This window comes from Protopterus annectens, chromosome 16.part0, assembly GCF_019279795.1.
Source record: "Protopterus annectens isolate FY-2018-M chromosome 16.part0, PAN1.0, whole genome shotgun sequence".
NCBI classification, from domain to species: domain Eukaryota; kingdom Metazoa; phylum Chordata; order Ceratodontiformes; family Protopteridae; genus Protopterus; species Protopterus annectens.
Genome location: NC_056750.1, coordinates 559,380,760 through 559,395,556, shown reverse-complemented (window position 1 = coordinate 559,395,556; position 14,797 = coordinate 559,380,760). Strand labels below are relative to the sequence as shown.

At 42.1% G+C, this 14,797-nt stretch overlaps 1 protein-coding gene across 2 annotated transcripts in view; it reads right to left on the bottom strand.

Annotated features, from left to right (window-relative positions):
- Nucleotides 1-14,797, bottom strand: part of HMCN2 (hemicentin 2) — a 2,554,053-nt gene that overhangs the window by 1,738,692 nt on the left and 800,564 nt on the right. For both annotated transcript variants that reach the window (XM_044058392.1, XM_044058391.1), the window contains exon 22: nucleotides 13,802-13,967. In XM_044058392.1, coding sequence (XP_043914327.1) covers nucleotides 13,802-13,967 — 166 coding nt within the window. The remainder of the gene's footprint in view (nucleotides 1-13,801; nucleotides 13,968-14,797) is intronic.

Below are 14,797 nucleotides of genomic sequence, written 5' to 3'. Positions count from 1 at the left end.
CTTGACCTTCCAAGGGTTGCTTTCTATGACAAACTAGAAAGTATGAGGTGCTTTAAGAGCCCATTATTTATTTGAATGATTGATTGAATGACTGATTGTCAGCTTGGTAAATGCACTGAAGCAACAGAAATAAGTTTCAAAAATGACCCAGTACAGAGGATATAAATGCATATAGTACAAGCTACATGAAAGAAGCTCAAGCAAATACAATAATAACATAAACCTAAAACAGCATATACTATCCAGTTGGACTAAGTAACTAACTAAATAATGTAATTCATATAGACTGAAACATAACATCTGCACACTTCAAATTAATAATGGGTTAAGCATAAACTGTAAAGTGGAGGCAAGCTTGAAGAGAAACAATGACAGATTGCTCCAGTTACAGAGGCCGGTCCTAACGAATGGCAAACAGGTCACTCAGGAAATCAGCCAATTTACTGTAAATCTCAATATTTTTTGTGCTTCTAATTTTTTTGGAGACAATTCCTATGTAGCAGAATCTAAAACTGTGAATCTACATTTATTATCTTTTTTGGGGGTTCACCACTATCATTAGACCTGAGGTTATAGCATTCTCCCTTCATTACTAATTTTTGTACAGTAAGAGACAACACCTGGACAGCCCTGCTCTTTGTAACTGGCACTGTTTATACAAGCATGGCCTCTGATCTCTTCACTTGGGTGCTCTTTGTGAATATCAGGAGGGTAGTTGACCTGTTGTTGACATGCTCAGCTGTGCACCCTTCCCTGATTCTGACACACGTGACTTTTCAGGCTGGGCCTCATGTCTAGCTATGCACCCTTACCTGATTTTGACACACGTGCCTTTTCAGGCTGAGCCTCATGCCTAGCTGTGCACCCTACACTGATTCTGACACATGTGCCTTTTTGGTCTGGGCCTCATGCCTAGCAGTGCACCCTTACCTGATTCTGACACATGTGCCTTTTCGGGCTGGGCCTCCTGCCTAGTTGTGCACCCTTACCTGATTCTGACACACATGCCTTTTCGGGCTGGGCCTCATGCTCATTTTAAGATTAACTTGCTGCAAGCTTGTTATAAGCATGCCTACTCCAAACTATGATCATTCAACTCTGGAGGGCCTCACAGCCCTATTGTTCTTCATTTTACTAATAGTGCAAAGATTTCCCTATCAGTTTAACTGCTCCCTTGTATGTTGATGATCTGATAACTACCCCAGGGCCTATGCCCTGTCATCAGATCCACATTTCATTCCATCTTCCTTAAGGTTTAGGACAAAATTATTAAACCTTAAAGATAGATTTACACAGCGAGGGTATGGTCAGTATGACCTGAATGAAGGGCTATCTGATTTAAACTCTCTGAGGAGAGATAGAGCGAAGCCCTATTTTTCTGATCATTCTAATGTTGAGAGATGCAGACATTTTCCAGAGTGTTCTGAGATCAGGATACCTATGTTCTATACTATAGATAATAAGAATATTTATGGCATTTTTAATAAACATTGGAATGTACTTGACTGACCCACAAATAGTGAGTGTTATTGGTGGGAGACCTAGGTTTAGATATAAGAATAAACGTAATTTGAAAAGAATGTTATGTTATCAAAAAACTAGAGATAGATCTGGTGTTACAACAGGCACTAATCCATGTGATATGTGTAATTTTTGTCCATACATAAATAATGCTGGTAAATTTGTACATCCTGATACAGGGTTGGAATATGTTTTTATCTGTTCAGCGGACTGTAATACCCAGTATGTGGTATACCTTGCTGTGTGTGTGGCCTGTCGATCATTTTACATAGGGAAGACAGACAGATATTTTAAAAACAGAATTAAGGAGCATCTTTATAATATCAGAACAGGTTTGACCACCAATGCATTAGCGAAACATGTGATGTTATCAGGGTATCAGCATACCTTTGAATTTATGGTTGTTGAGGTTATCTCCTAGAGTATAAGAGGAGGTAATGTTAGAAGCATCACTGAAGAGAAAGAAGTTAAATGGATCATGCGTTTGAGAGCTGATTCAGGTAAAGGGTTGAATGAGAGGGCTTCAGTTAGACCCTTTCTTAAAACCAAAAGTACGCGAGTTAGGTGAATTATTTTATTTTAATTTATGAGCAATATGTACGAATTTTAGGCTAGATGTGTAGTGATACATTTTTTTATTGTTGTTGACAGTGGTTTATTGTGCTTTGTTAGTATTTATACATATATATATATATATATATATATATATATGTTAAATATTAGCATATGTTTATTAGTTATTGGTTTCTTTTTTCATTTTATTGTGCTTATAGGAATCACTATTTTTGCATGATGGTTCTGCTTCTTTAAATTGTGATTATGACATCAGAATTAATTGATGCTGAGTATATAAAGGCTGCTTAATTAATTGCACTTTTTTAATGGTCTGAAGAAGCTGTATTGTAAAAGCGCTTACCTACTGTGTGCACTTATTAAACCTGATTTCTGGATTTTAACTACTGTGTTCCACTTGTGCTGAGCTGTGTTTTGGAAAGAGCCGCATGGTTGTTGCTGCTGATACCATTTGGATTTTATTTACTGTATTCTACGTGTGCTGAGTTATCCTATCCTTTGGAAAGAACCGCATGGTTGTTGCTGCTGCTACCATTTTGATTGCTGTTTTACTTGTTTCATTCAGCAGCGTGACATTTACCTTGAGGAGTGTTGGTGTGCTTTTCTCTCTCTCTCTCTCTATATATATATATATATATATATGTATATATATATAGGGTTCCCTTTACATGGTCGACATTTCAGAATGTTGACATTCATATGGCCGAGACCATATGATTGAAATTCCAAATGTCAACCATGCGGAACCGGCATCTCCGTACAGTGCGGAATGGAAAGGTTTTCATCTTCCACACTGTAGTCTGATCTCAGAGTTGGTATATTTAAGTTCCAGTGGGGTGTGGTGGGCAGACCCCCCATGGGGGGGGGGTGCAGGGGGCCTAGCTCCCCCCTGTTAGCAGCGTGAAGGTAATGTTTTTTATTTACTTATTCTATGGTCGACATATCATATGGTCTCGGCCATATGAATGTCGACATTCTGAAATGTCAACCATATTAAGTAGACCCATACACACACACACATATATATATATATATATATATATATATATATAGATAGATATATATATGTTTATCTATAATCTATATATATAGATAGTTGTTGTATCTTTCGGCATTTCCTGGTTAGGGGTCGCCGCAGCAGAACTCCAGTTCGCTAATGATTGGCAAAAGATTTTTACGTACCGAGTTGCCAGCCCTGACACACAACCTTCAACGAAGGTATGCCCATTCACACGTCTCCACACAGAAGACACGCTAGCTGAGAATCGAACAGGACAACATCTTACTGTGAGGCGACAATGCTTCCGCAGCACCACCACCGCAGTTTATATATATAATAAATGCTCACTTGAGGAAATGTTTTTCATGCTGTAAAGAAAAAAAAAAGACCACTCATCCAAGTGAATATTCTTCCTAATGGAGTTTCTGCTGGCAGTCTTTGTGATGGTGATACAATGGAGTAAGAGAATTTGCTCTAATCCTGCAGTTATGCGCTCTTGGAGTATATATAATTAGCAGGGAGTTTGGAAGAAGCAGTTGGGGTTTCACTCCTTCAAAAAGAAAATAGAAAGTAATAACTGTTCTTTTTTGAGCATTCACTCTTAAATGATCATTGTTTAGAGGGTCGCTCATATGAGTGTCCACTGTTTTATGAGTAATACACACGTGTGTGTGTGTGTGTGTGTGTGTGTGTGTGTGTGTGTGTGTGTGTGTATATATATATATACATACACACATATCAAAAAGGGTTTACGGCAACTAAGCTTCTAGAAGACCATGTCATCATAAGCTTAATTATCAAAACTACAAACATCCTATGCTATGAAACAAACTAACTTGACTGTGAAACAAGTTTAGTATGTAGTTATGCCTTTATATCTACATAGATAAATAAGTCATTGGCATGATTCTCTGTCACATATATGGCACACCATCACTGAAATTTTCAATGCAGAGAAACAAAGATAGAGGACCAAAGGCAGATATTTGTGGAGCTCCAGCAGATGACTATGAGATCCAGTTACCAATTTTTGTTATGCAATTCCACTAAGTAAGGCAACTAGTCATCAAGTACAGGACGACATGGGTAAAATTAATCTTACAATAGGCCTTTGGCAATAAGACCAAAGTCATGAAAGTCAAAGACCTTGGTGAAATCAATAAAAATTTACTTATTTAGTGGACCATCTCCATATACCTGTAAAACAGAATCTGAAAGTAGCTAGAAATAGAGAGAGAGAGAGATCATTTCCCATCTTGTCCAAAACTATGCACTTGATCAGAAAGCATCCTAGACTGATTTAAATACTCCATTTATGTGGTCATCAAAAACAAAGTACAGTTTTGCACCTACCATAAATGTAGATGTCCGAGAGGAATGCATCTGCAGTCCTAACAAATGGGTTGTCCTGCCTCAGGCAGCCCTTCGGTCGGCCGGATTCCAAAGTCTGGGTCTGGCCTCGGCTGATGTCGCACTTCACCCGACGTCACTGCTACTGTCGATTGGGTATAAAGGCATCAGCCGACGTCATTTTCCTCAGTGTTTCTTGCCCCAGATGCCAGGTGCCCTCTAGGAAGGCTAAATTTGGATAAATGCAAATGATTCCAAATAGTAGAGAGCAAACAACAAATAAACATGTATGTACATATATACAAACAAATACACCATAATAGATTCCCCCAGCTAGCTACAAGATGGGCAAATACCCTAGGAGTACCACAGAGGGGAAGGAGGGCGGGTAATCCTGACTGCAGATGCATTCCTCTCAGACATCTACATTTATGGTAGGTACAAAACTGTACTATGTCCTTCAAGGATGCATCTGCAGTCCTAACAAATGGGTAGAATACCATAGCCAAACTGGGGGAGGAGGCACTAAGAAGATTATGGTGTAGTTAAGATCCCTTGCAAAACAGCAGTGGCAAAACCTGCTCGGGATCTGGAGTATAAAGGCAGATTATAATGCTTGGCAAATGTATGCACGGAGCTCCAAGTAGCAGCCTCTAAAATGTCTTTGGTAGCCACTCCTCGTAAGAAAGCTGTAGTAGTGGCTGGAGCCCTTGTGGAGTGAGGTCTGATGTTTTCTGGAGTTGTCTTCCCATGAAAGGAGTAACAGAATCTAATGCAATTTCCTATCCATTTTGAGATTGTCTGTTTTGAAATTGCTTTTCCTTCCATTCCTGCTGCATATGCTACCAGAAGCTGGTCAGTTTTTCTATTGCTCTTGGTTCTGTCCAGGTAGTAGCGCAATTGTCTGTGTACATCCAAGGTGTGCAGCAGTCTTTCCCCCCTGTTCTGTGGGTTGGGGAAGAATGTTGGTAGGTGGATAGCTTGGTTCAATGATACCCTGGAGACCACCTTTGGCATAAAAGTAGGGTTAGTTCTCAAGGACACTCTATCCTGATGGAAGATAAGGAAGGGCTGTACTGCCATTAATGCCTGTAATTCAGTAACCCTTCTTGCTGAAGTGATTGCAAGCAGGAAAGCAGTTTTCCAAGATAAGAACTGTAATTCTGCTGTTGCTGCTGGTTCAAAAAGGGGGAAGTGTTAACTTTTCCAGCACAAAGTTCAGGTCCCATGTAGGCAGAGGTGGCTTCCTTGGAGGCTTTACATTTTTAATTCCTCTCAGAAACTGCCTGAGTAGAGGATGAGAGAAGACTGGAGGATCCATGTTGTATTCTGCTGAAATTGCTCATGCATGAATCTTGATGGAGGAGTAAGACAGGCCATTGTGGAAAAGTTCTGCTAAATATTCCAGGATGTTAGCTATGTTTGCCAATGATACATTTTCTCATTTTGCTGCACTCCAAATGAGGTATCTTTTCCATTTTGCTGAGTAAGTCTTCCTTGTGGAGGGTCTGCGAGCCTCCAGGATAATGTCTTTAACCCTCTGAGATAGTTCTGGGTTATTTTGTTTCATGTAAGATTCCAAGCAGCTAGCTGCAGTGTTTTCAAGTTTGGATGCAGGATCTTGAAGTTGTTCTGTGTTAGCAGCAGAGGAACTAGAGGTAGAGGCCATGCCCGTGTCCGAGACATACTTCTCAGAAGCGGGTACCAATGCTGCCTCGGCCAGTCTGGAGCTATCAGTATGATCCTTGGGTGCTCTTCTTTGATCTTCAGTAGCACTTTGTGCATCAAAGGTAGAGGTGGGAATGCATATGCTGTTAGGTTTTCCCAACTGAAGGATAGGGAGTCCACCTTCCAAGCAAGTGGGTGGTATGTCCTTGTGCAGAATTTTCTCAATTGCTGGTTGTGTGGGGATGCGAACAGGTCTATTTCTGGTAGCCCCCATTTCTCTGTAATGGTTCTGAAGATGTCCGGATGCAGCATCCATTTGTGGGCATCCGTGGTAGTTCTGCTTAATGTGTCTGCTAATATATTTTCTTTTCCTGGCACGAATAAGGCCTGGAGCTGAATGTTGAGGTTCAGGGCCACATTCCACAGGTCCATTGCCATCCGGCATAGAGGATATGAATGTGTGCCTCCCTGCTTGTTGATATACCACATAACTGTGGTGTTGTCCGTCCTTATCAGCAAATGACCCTGTTGAAGAAATGGTCTGAATGTCTGAATTGCCTGTTTCACTGCCAGCATCTCTTTTTGATTTATGTGTAGGTTGAGCTGGTCTTGTGTCCATAGGCCTTGTATGCACTTGTCTGCCATGTGTGCCCCCCAGCCGAGGTCCGAGGTGTCCGTGGTGATTGTCTGGCTTGGGTGAGGGCTGTGGAAAGGCAGTCCTTTGTTCAACTGACAGGCCTGAGCCCACCACAGGAATTCCTGTTTCAGGCATGGAATTATTGGGATTTGGGTTTCTAGGCTGTGCTTGTGCTGAGACCATAAATTCCTTAGGTACCATTGCAACTTCCTCATATGCAGTCTGGCATGTGGGATCAATATTATGCAGGATGCCATGTAACCCAGGGCTTGCAGGATTTTCCTTGCTGTAAGCTGGTTCTGCATTGTTAAAGCCTTGAAGTAGAGTGGTAGTTGCTTTTGCTTTTCTGCTGTGAGAAATGCCATTTGATTTGATGTGTCCAGTTCTGCACCCAAGAATGTGATCCTTTGGGATGGTACCAGCCTTGACTTTTTTATGTTGACTGTGTATCCCAAGGCCTGCAGTAGGTGAATAACCTTTTCCAAATCTTTTGTTAATTTGATCTTGTTGTCCGCTTGTAGCAGGCAGTCGTCCAGGTATGGATAAATTTGAATTCCCTGAAGCCTGCAATGAGCAATTACTGATGCCAGGCATTTCGTGAATACTCTGGGCGCAGTAGATAAGCTAAAGGGCAATGCTGAGAATTGATAATGCTCTGATCCTGCAAGAAATCTGAGGTATCTTCTGCAATCTGGTCGAATAGGGACGTGCAGGTATGCCTCCTTGAGATCTAGAGTCACCAGCCAAGCCTCCTTGCCCAGCATGGGAAGAAGGTGCTGTAGGGTCAGCATTTTGAATTTTGGAACAATGAGATATGTGTTGAGAGCGGACAGGTCGAGAATAGGCCTCCATTGATTTTCTTTTCTTGGCACCAGGAAAAGTCTGGAATAAAATCCTTGCCCTTGTTCCATAGCCGGTACCTTTTCTATGGCTCTCATCCTTAGTAAGTGTTTGATTTGTCCTAGAGCGTTTGTCTTTTGGTTTGGTGGTAGGTTTGGCATTTCTCTCTTCCTTGGTAGAGTATGGAAGTGAAACCTGTAACCTTTGTCTATTGTCTGTAAAATCCATTTGTCTCCTGTAATGTAATGCCAGTTTACTGAAAATAAGGCTAGCTTTCCGCCTAAGGGTGCTTCCAGTTGTTCCCTGGTAGGCGGTATCAGAGCCAAGTCACTGTGACTGTCCTGTGGAAGTGGTAGTAGCCGGATCTGCGGGAGTACTTCTCTGGTTGTTAGGCTGCCACTGACATCCCCTGTTGGAACCTCTGGATTGACCTCTGCCTCTTGAGCGCCTATTTCTGCATCTCTGTGCTCTGGTGTCTGGAAAGGACCAATTCTTCGAAGGCCAATTTCTACTAAACCTAGGAGGCTGGACCTGGGAGAAGTCCTTGACTGTTTGGACAGATTTTGCTTTTTCCTCCACCTTCTTTAATACTTGCTGTGCAGGGGAACCAAACAAACTGTGCTTCTCCATGGGAGCATCTAGGAGCTTTGACTTTACATGGTCTGGTAAGGATTGTTCTTTTAACCATGCATGCCTTCTGATCACTGTACCAGCCATAGCTGATCTAAAGGAAGCCTCCAGTGCATCATAGCCGCATTTCAAGGAATGATTACTGACCTGCTGAGTGTTATGTACCAAACCCTGCAGGGACTTACGGTCTATAGGTTCAGGAGAGGATAGTTTTTTATTTAACTGATCTAACAAAAATTCCTGATACTGAATCATGTGGAATTGACAGTTTAAAGCCCTAGCCAAAAGAGTAGCAGAAGTATAAACTTTTTTACCCCATCTCTCTAATGCTCTAGATTCTCTTTCAGAGGGGAGGGGGTTTTTGGCAGTTGCTACAGCTTTGGGGCCCTGAGAAATAGTTTCTGGATCTGCAATAGGAGCCTTATACAGGTGATAATGTGTGTCCGGGACCCTGTAGTATCTGTCGGGCTTAGCAGGGGCCGGAGGAAGAGAGTCAGGGGCAGTACAAGCATCATTGAATGCATCATCCACAACTGTTAGTACTGGAGGAATGGCTAAAGGCCTATGCTGTGGCAAATGCAAAAAGGTCCTGAGCCGTTTCCTAGAATCTGAGAAATCCTGGCCCTGCCATTGAAATTGTTCCCTCATAGCATGCAAGGTTTCCCCAAAAGAAAATTCCTCAGGAGGCGAGGCAGAAGGAATGGAGTCTTCTGCGTCAGAATCCTCATATGGAGAATAAGGGCCTTCTGGAGGATTTGAGTTGTCTGAATCATCCGAAGAATAATCTGTAGAAACTGGTTCAAGGGGCTCTGCTCTAGGCCTCTTCTCTGGAGGGGGATGAGAGGCCCTGTCAGGGTGAGGTTGGGATCCCCTGATCAAAGAAATGAGATCCTCTGCCAGGCTAAGCATTTGGGAACTAGAGCTAGGCCTGTGTGTGGGGGTTTTAGAAGGCAAGGCCTTAGAAGATTTAGCTGCTTTAGCCCTAGAGAAAGCCTTGATAGACATGGATGCAGGGGGCCTAGCAGCTCCACGTGCAGGAGTGGATATGTCTAAAGGAATAGTATCTGATAAATCCTGGGTGCCTGCTACAGCAGGAGAAATTTCAGTAGCAGATTCAGCCATGCTGTGTGAGGCCTCGACTGCAGGAGGAATGCTTTCGGCCGAAGGAAGAACCGAGGACTCGGTTTCAGCTGAAACCGAGACACTCGCGGTTGGCTTAACCGTGGTTTCGGCCGAAACCGCAGACCGCGAGTGTCGGTCCTTTTCCTTACGCTTTTTAGCTAATTGTGAAGTCGGAGTCTCCGACGGCATTTTGTAAGCAAAAGCGGGACCAAAAAACTCCTCTGCAAACTCCGACCGACGTCTAAGTGTTCGTCGGTTGAAGGAAGCACAGGCTAGACAAGCTGCTACGTCGTGGTCTGGGCCTAAGCAAGGAAGGCAGTAAGAGTGGAAATCCTTATGAGGAATTTGTTTCCCACAAGTTAAACAATTATTTACTTTTTCTGACATCGGCTGAGGCAAGAAAGAGTCCCCAACGGGGTACTTAGCTTTTTAGAAGTCTTCGGTAGTAGAAATCTCTGAATCTGACCGACCGGCACTTGCGAACAGCTTCTGCTTCGGGCACCGCGCGGCAAGAAAGACTGAGGAAAATGGCGTCGGCTGATGCCTTTATACCCAATCGACAGTAGCAGTGACGTCGGGTGAAGTGCGACATCAGCCGAGGCCAGACCCAGACTTTGGAATCCGGCCGACCGAAGGGCTGCCTGAGGCAGGACAACCCATTTGTTAGGACTGCAGATGCATCCTTGAAAGACATCTTCTCAAACCTCAAAGGATTGTAGACCTTTGGAAGAGGTGTTGCAAAGTGTTGCTATCCATGGAGTTATGACCTTACATACGTTCATAGGTAGGTACTAGGCTATCAGCCCAAGGGCCTACATAAGCCTAGCCAACAACGTTCGCCAACTTACGCCACCCAAGAAAGTTATTTTCCTGTGCCACTGTCGATCAGAGACACAGAAGTGATCCCTGGGGTGTATTTCCTATTTCCCATCCACTCAACAAGATTTTTTTTGAAGAGTGCTAATGAAGAACTTTGCTTAACATAGATGGGTAGCCTGTTCCAGAGTATGGGGAAGTCTCTGGGATAGGAATATATCCCTCCAGCATGTCCTGTTTATTGTGGTGACAAGGTTTAGGTCCCTAGAGCATGTAGCTCGGAGGGATTGGGATTCCTTTAGGTGTAGCATGTCCAACAGCTCTGGGTTTGACATAGCTTTATATGTTAGGTGGAGATCACCTCAGAGTAGGCGATATACTACGGAGTAAAGCTGGATTTTTTGAGGCGGTAAATGTAGGGCATTTGTTTGAGGCCAGTAATCCTCTTTGTGAGGTGCTTCTGTGACCTTTCCAGCTGCTGCAGATGTCTTGTGAGGTACATTCCAAAAGGGGCGTAATACTCTATAATGGGTCTAATGAATGTTGAGTAGAGGGGAACAATGACCTTTTTTGCTGGATGAAAACCCTTTTATGATGAGGTGTGCCACGTAGAAGGACGTCCTGACTACTGTGGCGATGTGACTATCAAAGGAGAGACTACTCTCCACCTGGGTCCCAAGGTCTCTTATCACACATTCAGCGTTAAGTAGATTGCTGCCTATGTGGTAGTTCATGGGTACAGAGTTTTTACTAAAGGGGATGACACTGCACTTTTTGGCACCGAGCTTGAGGCCATGGCTCTGACATCAAGCATCTGTCTCAGTGAGACCCTTCAGTAGGACGTCCACATCATTTGGGGACTTGACTATGGCTCCTAGTTTGCAGTCATCTGCGAACTTCGTTAGCCAGAGGCCTTCTGTGTTAGCCCGTACTTCAGAGAAGTAGATACCAAACAGGAGAGGTCCCAGGACGGAACCCTGTGGTACTCCACTTGTCACTGCTTTGAGGTCAGATTTGGAGTCTGCAACTTTTACAGTGTGGGTTCTGTCAGTGAGCCAGTTGGCAACTCATCTTGTGACGTAGGTATTTATAGTGAATTTAGCTATAATTCCAAAATAGGGGATGGTGTTGAAAGCCTTGGCGAGGTCAAGATAGGCTGTGTGAACCACCTTACCCTCATCTATGGCTTTGGTGACTGCCTCAAAGAAGTCGATCAGGTTCAGGAGGCATGATCTGCCTTTCACAAACCCGAACTGGGTGGGATCCAGAGTTTGGAGGTTACCAGTGTCTTTGTTTATGAATTCCATGATGATACATTCCATGGTCTTGCAGACCAGGCTTGTAAGGGTAATAGGTTGATAGTTCCCGGGATCAGTGGTGACTCCCCCTTTGTGGAGTGGGATAACTGTTTCTGTGCACCATTCAGTGGGCACAAAGCCTGATGCGAGGCTATTATTGAACATGGTGCTTAAGTGGGGAGCCAGTTCTTTCTGAAGTTTATGTAAAACACAGCCACAAGAAATAAGCTTAATAATCTCTCTAAGACATTTGGTGAAGAAGGTAGCATAAGCTGAGAGAATGGATCATGCTGGAAGTACCCAAGCTTTCCTTTCAGTTTCCCTAAGTACATCTTGTAGAATAGAAAAGCTCTTGTAGTACCCAACTACTTTTTTCCCATAATATACTATGAGCACACAGGATGAGATTAACTCACCCTAGTCTCTTTTGTCAGGTCACACTCCCATAACCAAGAATGACAACTCTAAGAAATACTGGGAAGTCTGAGTACCCTATGTGCAGGTATCAGTGATTGGTCTGCATTAATTATTACATATTTGTTTCCTACACATGTGATACATAATGTGGAAAACATCTTGCAGAAGTTTAAAGAAAGAACTGAGATAATGTGTTCTTTTTCAAATGTGGGATTTTGTGAGTTTCATGTCCCATCTTTCTTTCATCTTCTTTCCCTGATTCAGCTTAACTATCATGTTTGCCAGCCAGTAACATAGCAGGGTGTAGCAAGAGGGCAAATGCCCAGAGTGCAAAGTGTTGTGGAATGTAATCAGCTGATTTGGAGGTCTTTTATGCAATACTGGCTTTTAAAAGTCAGTATTGCATTTGTGGTCAAACCTGAGCACTGTGGTCAAACCTGAGCACTGTTGCACTCTGTGTGTGGTCTGAACTGGAAAAGGAGGGTCAGGGCACAGAAACTAGACCTGAGTGGCTTGGACAAAACTGAGGGTGTGTGTCATGCATCTGGCCAACTGGTTGGTGTGCCAGTAAAAGGAATAGCCTTTTTTTTGCTCTTTACTTGATGCGAGAATAAGGTAAGGTGCTTGTTCTTGGTAAGGCCTCAGGGCAGTCACTGGTTGAGACAGCTACATGTCCGTTTCCAGAATGTAAAGCTCATCTAATTAGTGAAGTTGCTCTTGGTGGTTACCAGGCTTCTCACATTCAGACTACAGAAGGCTCAATAGCTCTACATCCGTGGGGGTTGGTGGAAATGAATGCAGTTGTGAATGGCAATACACAGCTTTATGACTCCAGTTTGAATGTATATATGTGAAGTAAAAAAATAGCTACAGGTGTAACTTGTTATTCACATTTCCTTGGCAGGAAACTCTAAAATGTGTCAGACAAATGATGTAAGAACAATGAAGACAAATTCCTATAGTTTGTATCCTGAGATTCCACTCAGCCTCAACATAGTGTGCACTAGAGAGCTCAGTAGGGCAGAAATGCCAAAAGGGGAGAATCTACTAAGTCATGCTTTTTTCAACATGGAATACAGTTTAGGGAAGTAAATGTTGAGGTCAGGGTACAGTTTTCAATGAAAGAAAAGTGAGGCATGTGTGAACAGTAAGACAGGATGTTCCACTTTGCAAAAATAGAATAATATAAGCTAATACCATGAAGCCATGGTTTTATGCTAAGCTTTTAATGAAACTTGCCAAACGCATTCTATGCAATGTTTGTAAAGTTTGATTTATGTAATTCTTGGCAACCTTATTCATGTATGATCGGCACCTAATTCAATGCAGGTACTGCTTGAAAAACTTTATGTATCATTTGTAATTTTTTGTTTTTTAATTCTGTAATGTAATGTCATGCAGCTTTTCTTGTAGGCCTTCACTGAAATGGAACCAAATTGTCCCAGCCCTACTATTCAGGTAAACAAACACAAATAAATAATAAATAGATAAAATAAAGTAAATAGAGCAGCTGAATTTTGTAATAAAACTGAGAATGGATAGTTCTTCTTGATTCACTCCAACATACTGAGACATATTGGCACCATCATCATCACCCATTTTATGTGGGAATGGATATTCAATAAATGTATTCTGAGGAAGAATGAACACACAATGCTTGTGATACAGGACCACTTGTAAATAGAAAGGTGATGTATTATACAAGCTTTAAAAGAGAAACAGCATTCCACACACAGCAGAAGAAACTAACAGGGACATACATACATACTATTACACTTCTATCTGTCTCCCAGTCTTTGAACCAGGTAAGTATTCTGATGATTTTCTTCTAGGAATCTGAGTGAAAATGCAATAAAGATGACATACAGTAGTTTAAACTAAAATACCTGTAGATGACTAGAAGTATGGGCAGGTAGAATGGTTACTTACCTTGCTGATCTCAGTAAAAGTGGACGAGAGTCTTTGGTCCATGACATTAGAGGGGATGGAGAGCCTTCTGCCTCGCAAGGAAGTATAACCTCTGTGCCAGCAGCTGCAATGATTTCTAATGGGCTGTTAACCATTTCTGGAGTACTTCCACCAATTCTGGGTTTGGCTATTTAAACATGTACAAACAGAAATGAAAAGAATTACCTCTTGTTCTTTAGTCAGCATACTAGAACAATATGAATATTACTAGTATGTTCTGCTTTTATGTAGATTAAGTCATTTCCACAACATAGCACATTCCATTTACAGTCTCCTAAATGAAGAATACAAATTGATTATGGAAATGCACATCTTTAAGGACCTGAATCATTGTAAAACATTAGAACAATTCTAGAATATAGGATCTCTCATTTTGTAAGATGTGTACCTTAGGAAACTGCTCTCAAGTGTACTGCAAGTGAATAAAAAACAACCATTAAATGCTTATCAGTATGTTACATTCAAGAGCTTGGAGAACATGTAAATATGAATCTTTTACTCTAATGGCTGAATAGTACATAATGGTCACTGCAACTGATATCCTTAAGATGAACAGTTATAACCATTTAACATAACTAATGACAGCATGTGAAAATCACCACAAAACTAACTCTCAATCAACTTAAAATCTAATGGAAATATTTTCACCTACTCCCAAGAGAATCTAGAAAATCTCTAACATTACAAATGATAATGCCAAAAACAGAATATTGTCAACCATCATTTGCTCTAATCTCTGCACAGAAACCCCCTACAATGCAATTAAATCTAGACAAGATATGTGGATTCATAACCCTGGGTGGATCCAGACATCACTACCTCTAGAGAAAAATCCAAATGGCTAACCGTAACTGCTAGGACCACTCCCCTACTCAACTGCCAAAATGAATTCACTCCTCATACTGCCCACATCTAGCACACAGACTGCAACTAGGGCAGGAAATCTATTCCCTATAC